The sequence below is a fragment of the Microcaecilia unicolor genome, chromosome 3 (assembly GCF_901765095.1).
Source record: "Microcaecilia unicolor chromosome 3, aMicUni1.1, whole genome shotgun sequence".
NCBI lineage: Eukaryota > Metazoa > Chordata > Amphibia > Gymnophiona > Siphonopidae > Microcaecilia > Microcaecilia unicolor.
This window is the reverse complement of record NC_044033.1, coordinates 266,948,657-266,956,516: the sequence shown is the minus strand read 5'-3', so window position 1 is coordinate 266,956,516 and position 7,860 is coordinate 266,948,657. Positions and strand designations below refer to the sequence as shown.

Genomic DNA, 7,860 nt, shown 5'->3' with positions numbered 1-7,860 from the left:
GTGTAAGAACAACAAAGAAGCATAAATGCTAGTATTCTAACAGTCATGCATGTAACACACATGTAAATGTTAGAGCCTATGCTATAGAATTAGCCCCATAGGGTGTTAGCTAAAAAGTTGAAAGCACCGGACTGTTTCCCAATTTATTAGTATTAACTGTGTCCAACTGGGACTATGCAGAGATCAAATATAGGAGCTGAAATGCTTTGGTGGTGTCATTAGATGGGTTCTAGCTCCCAGTCACCAATAATTCCCCTCTGGAAAATTACCACCTAGGTCAATTAACGCCTAACCAATTCCCACCCTTAATATTCATAATGCCAAACACACTTTTCCACACTTTTGTACAGTATAAACTCAAGGGAAAAAAGTGACCAATTTAAGTAGTGCACACACATATCCAATTATAAATACTGAATTACAAACAAAACAATAATCAACCTACAAATCAACTCTTATTGCAAGAAAATTAACATAACTAAAAAGCAAGATTATGAGCAATACCTCAAAGAAAATCATTCACAGATTTCTTGCCGAAATGAGGTGAACCAAATAACAATTTATTAAGAAAAGTTTGTTTAGAAACTCAGAGGCCCTTTTACAGAGTGGCAGTAAAACCCAATGCGAGCTTACCGCTCACTCTTCCAGGACTATCACTGGCCCAATGCGGCCGCTGGCGGTAGTCCCGCCCTGAGCATGCACCATTTCTGGGGGAAAAAGAAAACCCCCAGAAATGGCCTGCACAGCAGCAACCCGGCAGTAATCGGGCATCACTGTGCACTACGCAGTTACGATGCGAGAATTCTCATGCGTGGCCATTTGGGGGAGGAAATGGCCCTGGCGCGCGGGATAAATAGCCCCCACCCCTAGCGCAGGGCCCTTTTTCCCATTGCTTGGTAAAAGAATCCCTCAAACACTGAAGTACTGCACATATTTAAAAAAAAAAATTCTACAATAACTTCAAATAATAACCCCCCCCCCCCCCCACACCACACATTTTTCATTATTTATTTTGTAAACCAGTGTATATAGAAAAGCTTGATAGCGAATTAGACTAATCAGAAAAGAAAGCTGCATACGACCTTGCTCATTTTCATGTAGAAACATGTTACAAGCACCAACATTATTTTCTTGAAATGTCTGACTGCACCATTGCATGTTATTAAGAGGCCCTTCTAAAAGGCAGCAGTAGAGCTACCACTGCTTTGACACGTGCCAAATTGGGACTACCGCTGGATAACCGGCTATCTCCTGCTGAATATTAACGGATAGCCGGTCAAGTGCCATTTAACCAGCCAGAAGGCGTTCCTGGTTGGCTAAATGGTTTTAAATATAGTAACATAGTATGTGACGGCAGATAAAGGCCTGAATGGTCCATCAAGTCTGCCCAACAGTGACATTCATTCTCAATTCTAGATCAAATCAACAATGAACGTGATATTATACACTTGATCATGGTCTCTCTTTGTTGTTTCTTGGACACAGACTGTAGAAGTCTGCCTGGTTTGTCCTTATGTTCCAATATCGGGTGGTTTCTGACCTGGCCTGACTGGTCTAAATCCAACCCAGTTTCTCAGTCCCACCCCCAAAAATGGTTGTGTGCCAATCCCTGTGATTAGCACAGAGCCATTTCTTTTTTGGGGGCAGAAAACAACCTTTTACCCACTGCGGTAGAGGGGGCCTCAGCGCACAGCAAATCCATGCACTGATCCCACTATAGGCCCCCTTTTACCGCAGCTTGGTAAAAGGGGCCCTAAATGAAATCTAGTTCTAGGATACAGTAAGCATTACATGCAGGACAACTGGTTTAGGCACTAATCCTTTATTCAGGGGACCACCAAAATTTCAAAGGGTGGGAAATTACCTGGGGTGGAGGATTGGGCAGGAGGAAATTGACACTTTTAGATGGGAAATGGTCGGAGGGAATGACAATTGTCCCAAGGGGAATTAGAGACTGGGAACTGTCCAGGTGGTTACTCGCCGGATACCCATTAGATGGCAGCACCAGTAAATATAAAAAGGGAATGAATCAGTGGGTGCTGGAGCCAGGCTGTGGAGAGCCAAGTTTTGAAGAATTTTAGGAGACCGTTGTTAAAGTAGCCCCCCCCCCCCCAAGTGGCTACTTTAACAACGGGCTCCCAAAATTTGGCCTTGGGGCCCCCCCCTCCTGAACTCTCTTTTACTTTGCTGGAGGGGATGCAGATCCCCGTCAGCCAAAGAAATAAAACTGCCGCCACTCCCCTATGCTTGTTTCCGGCTCTGAGCAGCATGTCCTGACTTCGTATATTCCTGTGGCTCCGTGAAGGGAGTAGAACAAACAGGACATAGAAGTCACACAGGAAAGTCCCTGAAGAGAGGACAATGACCCAAAAGTAAAGATGTGACTCCTGGAATCTCCTACTCTTCTGTTTCTCTGTGGTACATAAGTACATAAGTAATGCCATACTGGGAAAAGACCAAGGGTCCATCGAGCCCAGCATCCTGTCCACGACAGCAGCCAATCCAGGCCAAGGGCACCTGGCAAGCTTCCCAAACGTACAAACATTCTATACATGTTATTCCTGGGATTTTGGATTTTTCCAAGTCCGTTTAGTAGCGGTTTATGGACTTGTCCTTTAGGAAACCGTCCAACCCCCTTTTAAACTCTGCTAAGCTAACCGCCTTCACCACATTTTCCGGCAATGAATTCCAGAGTTTAATTACACGTTGGGTGAAGAAAAATTTTCTCCGATTTGTTTTAAATTTACTACACTGTAGTTTAATCGCATGCCCCCTAGTCCTAGTATTTTTGGAAAGCGTGAACAGACGCTTCACATCCACCTGTTCCACTCCACTCATTATTTTATATACCTCTATCATGTCTCCCCTCAGCTCTCTTCTCCAAGCTGAATAGCCCTAGCCTCCTTAGTCTTTCTTCATAGGGAAGTCGTCCCATCCCCGCTATCATTTTAGTCGCCCTTCGCTGCACCTTTTCCAATTCTACTATATCTTTCTTGAGATGCGGCGACCAGAATTGAACACAATATTCAAGGTGCGGTCGCACCATGGAGCGATACAACAGCATTATAACATCCTCACACCTGTTTTCCATACCTTTCCTAATAATACCCAACTATTCTATTCGCTTTCCTAGCCGCAGCAGCACACGGAGCAGAAGGTTTCAGCGTGTTATCGACGACCACACCCAGATCCCTGAGTCAAAGACAAGGAGAGTAACCACACATAGAATCAGAACTTGGAGGGATTGGAGAAAGTGCCAGAAATCTCAACCAGCCTTCAGAGGCTGTGAGTAATCCAAGAAATAGTAAGGCAAAATATCAGGAGTCTTATTGATAATTTCTATGCTCAGCTGTGTGAGACTTTCCTATGGAAACTGAGAAGTGGATGTGAATATTTAAGACTGTAAATAGTTTGTGATGACATACATGGCAGAAACTGCCTGAAAGATGTTGTGAACTATTTTAAGCTTCAAGTATAAAGCTTTAATGTTCTTTGGGACCCACACCACTGGTATGCTGCCCGATTATTGATTTAAGGCAATGCCAAATCCACTGGGAGGCCCAACAGTGAATTTTGTCCCCTTAGGGAAGATGCCCTGTATCAAAAGTGAATGTTTGGGATGCCTTGATAGCTGAGGAGATGGGTGAAAATGGGGCTACGCAACAAGTTTAAAAAGAGAAGAGGGATAAGACTTCCAAGGTGAGTGCAGAAGAAGGAATAACAATGTCATTTTTTTTCTGCCTGTTGTTTTTCTCTTTATGTCTGTGCAGAGCAACAGATGAACTGCTGTAATTTTTCTCAGTTCACCCAGTAAAACATTTATTTTTATACTTTTGGAGCAGAGATTGAACTTCTTTGGAGTGCCCCAGGAAGAAAGAGTGAGAAACACTGGAGGTGTAGTGAATTAGGGAACTAAAAATTTGATCTCACTGTCCATCAGGACCTCGAAAAGGAGGTAAGGAGAGCTCTAGGGATGGGCATTTGTTTGAAACAACATAAGAAATGTCAATGTCGTATCCCATGTCGTTTCATGTCAATGGCAAATGAAAACAATCAACCCTCCCCCACTCACACACAAAGTTTCATGGTTTTTTTCATGTGCTGTCACTTGTGCACACTAATCGCAAATTCATGGGAGAGAGAGCACAATTTCCAGACATTGCTCTTGTGACAACATAAATACAAGCACTTGGGGCACGTAATGAGAACTTTTAAGTAGTAAATTTAAATCAGAGAAAATATTTCTTCACTCAACGTAATTAAACTCAAATTCGTCACCAGAGAATGTGGTAAAAGCAGTTAGTTTGGCAAGGTTTAAAAAAGGTTTGGACAAGTTCCTACAAGAAAAATCCATAATCCATTATTAAGATGGACGGGAAAATCCACTGCTTTTTTCTGGGATAAGCAGCATAAAATCTGCTTTACTCTTTTGGGATCTTGCCAGGTACTTGTGACCTGGATTGACCATTGTTGGAAACAGGATACTGGGCTTGATGGACCTTCAGTCTGTTCCAATATAGCAATACTTATGCTGTAATGAAAAAACAATGAAAATTTCCGGAAATGACATGAAGCAAACATTTTCTGGCTGCTCTCCCCTAGAAAGAGTTCTTCTCCCCCCCCCCTCACAAACTGGGGGCTCATGCACTTGCAGCATAGAGTCCACTGAAAGTCCAAGAAAGCAAACAGGCAGACGATCAATGTGTAGCTGGGCTTTCCGTGGACTGTATAGGCAGCAAACCTGCAGATTGATAGTAAAAGGGCTCCAATTTTATTCACTACAAAAAAAGCTTAAAAATGCATGAATAAGCCTTTATAAAATTACTCCCACTATGTCATAATCAATTCTATATATGGGGTAAATTCTATATACGGTACCAAAAAGTCAGCGCTGAAAAAAAGCGTTATTCTATAAACCGAACTTAAAGTTAGGTGCAGTTTATAAACTAGCGTTTACGCCCAGGAATCACGACTAACCTTAGGCGTGGCCATTTGCACCAACTGAAATGTAGTGCAAATGTATGAGCTTAACTTAAGCGCATATCTCCCTCACTGTACAACAACGTGCGTAAATCTTTAGAACGCCCCCATTCCGCTCATGACCCTCCCATTTCTGTGCACCCTTTTTGAACTTACATGTATAATTTAGGCATGCATATTTCAATTAAATCCAGTTAACAAGCTAATTATTGGTGCTAATTAGCAAATATTCAATTAAATTGGGCGCCCGCCCAAATTTGTGTGCACAATTTTTAACTACTTTTATAGAATTTAGGGGATAGCTTCCAGCAGTGGCATAAGCGAGGGTCCCCCAAGCAAAACCTTTCTGAGGGCCTTCCGTGACGGCAGAAGGGAGGAGGTTCCTCCTCCCTCCTCACCAGGCCCCCAGCCCCCCAACATTTGAAGGTATAGTGTAGCAACCATAATTTTTCAAAAGTTGCCACGCCACCTCCCTCAGTGACAGCAATTTCTGCCCTGCCTCCAGAGAAGTGCACAAGTGCCTCACCTCCCACAGTGGGGATCAAGTCTCATACGGCTGTTATTGTGAGAATTCAGCCTGGCAGCAGGAAGAAAGGTGCTTACGCACCTCTCTGCGCAATCACTGAGAGTGGCAGCGTGGCAAAGTTTGAGAAACTCTGCCTCCACCGCTGTAGTGCCGTGTTGCTGGGTTGCCTCCTTCACTGGACCCTCTGCAGGGTAGGTGCTGCCTGGGTAAAATTTATGCCACTGGCTTCCAGTGACATAAATAAGTTTCATAAGTGCCTCTTGATGAAAATCTGGTGAAAACACCATTTGAAAAACATATGCAGAGAAAAAAAATTGAAAATTCCAAACTTCTTGATAATCTCTGGCAATGACTGAAGATAGATATTAAATAATACTGACAGAAGTGGAACCCTGTGGGACTCCCACTCAAATATTCAAGGTGGAAAATACACCATCTCTATAACCCTTTTGGCTATGACTGGATTAAAAAAAAAAAAAAAAAAGAGGAAAACCAGTGTAATGTTACCATAGTAATTTCCAGGTCTAATAAAATAGCCTATCAACACCTGGTATTCAACAGTATCAAATGCTATGCAAAGACCAACCTAATCACCTAAACCACTATCAGTTTCCTTCAGTGAGCATCCTCCATGACCAGTAAAAGATAACTGAAACTGGACTGCTAGATATTCCAACTTTCGCTCTTTTGTTTTTAACCAAAAACTTTACATTCATTTTCAAGGAGAAAAATTTCTCTTTGAAATTTGAGTTGAGAAAAATATGTGCACCGATCTGCCCCTGCTATCTGTGCAGGTGCTTTTCCTCAGAAAACTTACGCACACACTTATGAAAATCCAAAATTATACACATGAGTCTCCTGACTGCCCCAACCACACTCCAGGAATGCCTCAATGTATGGATAACGGAACTATGAACATAAATTTAGCCATTGACAGGATGGGCAATTTTCAAAGACTGCATATAGCACCCGTTACATGAGCAGTAATACATTTGAAAATGGCCCTAAATGTAATTCATCTAGAGTGACATTTTAGAAAGGCTGTCCACGTCATAACAGAAAAAGAACAAAAACGTTCCACAGAAAAGAGAAACAGCTAAAAGCAGAGATGGCCAGGGGTATAATGATGTCGCCGGAGCAACACCCTGGTTATTAAATTTTATTGTTGACCCAACACTGCCATGTTTCGGCAAGCGCCTGCAGCAGAGGTCCTAACATTAAAATAACATATAAATAAATTGTTGTAAAGAGCTTTATATAATGTAATTTTAATGCTATGACCCCTGACGCAAGCACTTGCTGAACCACGGCCATGTCGGGTCAACAATAAAATTAATAACCAGAGTGTGGCTCCAGTGACATCATTATCCCCTGGCCATCTCTGCTTTTTGCTATTTGCGTCCAAAGTTAGAATGTCACAAATGGACGTCCATCTCACATGTATTTTAGCACATGATACAGCCTGTTCTTAAATACATGTGAGATGGATGTCCTTGTACTGGAAACGTCCAACATGAACATCTATTTTGTAAACTGAAATGTCCAAATTATGAATGGGGGAAATCAAGGGACATGGACCTCTGTGTGGCAGTACAGAAACGCCCATCCTATAAAGATGTTAATGAAGAGCACAGGGGTTAGAACAGTGGGTTGACAATCAAGGGACCCAGATTCAAATCCAACTTCAGCTGTTCGTGAATTATTTTTTTAATTGTGATCCCTCCAGGAACAGAAAAACACAACTTCAACAGCCTTCAGGCTTGCAGGTGTCATATATTCAGGTACAGTAGCCTTCAAGCTTGTAGGTACAGTATGTATTTTTCTGTCCCTGGAGAGCTCACAAAAAAAGAGAGAGAGCTGACATGGGATTTGAACCTGAGACTCCTGCTTCCCAGTCTACTGTATTAACAGTTAGGCTACTCCTTAGGTCTATTTGCAGCTCTGTTAAGAATGTCCATAATATCTGTCATAGAGCCTTGAACCACTTGCTGGTTTCACATTAAAAGAAGAGGAAGAGGGACAGCAACCATTGAGGGATTGAGGTGGTGTCGTGCCTTAATCATTCCAGTGCACAGCTACTCACAGCAGCTTTCTGTAACCTAGATGTGACAAGTACTAGGTCTAAATAACACGTCCATCTTTTTAGACTTGATGTCCCTTCCCCAACTGTGATCAGAGTTGGACGTCCATGTTTTGGGTCCTCCCAAAGCCCCGCCCAAAACACACCCAGACCATGCTCCCTTGCCATATAGAAGTACTACAGTGTTAGAAGTCCATATTCCTTTGTAAAATTGGGATTTAGATGTCCATATCCTGGCTTTATAAAAATCAAAATCTGGACATCCATGCAATCC

The 7,860-nt window shown here is 42.5% G+C and overlaps 1 protein-coding gene across 1 annotated transcript in view; it reads left to right on the top strand.

Annotated features, from left to right (window-relative positions):
• LOC115464620 (nidogen-1-like) overlaps nucleotides 1-3,814 on the top strand; it is a 183,136-nt gene extending 179,322 nt beyond the window's left edge. Inside the window, 1 exon segment of the mRNA XM_030194982.1 lies at nucleotides 3,771-3,814. Within this exon segment, the coding sequence (XP_030050842.1) occupies nucleotides 3,771-3,814 (44 nt within the window).
• Nucleotides 3,815-7,860: the final 4,046 nt, after the last annotated feature.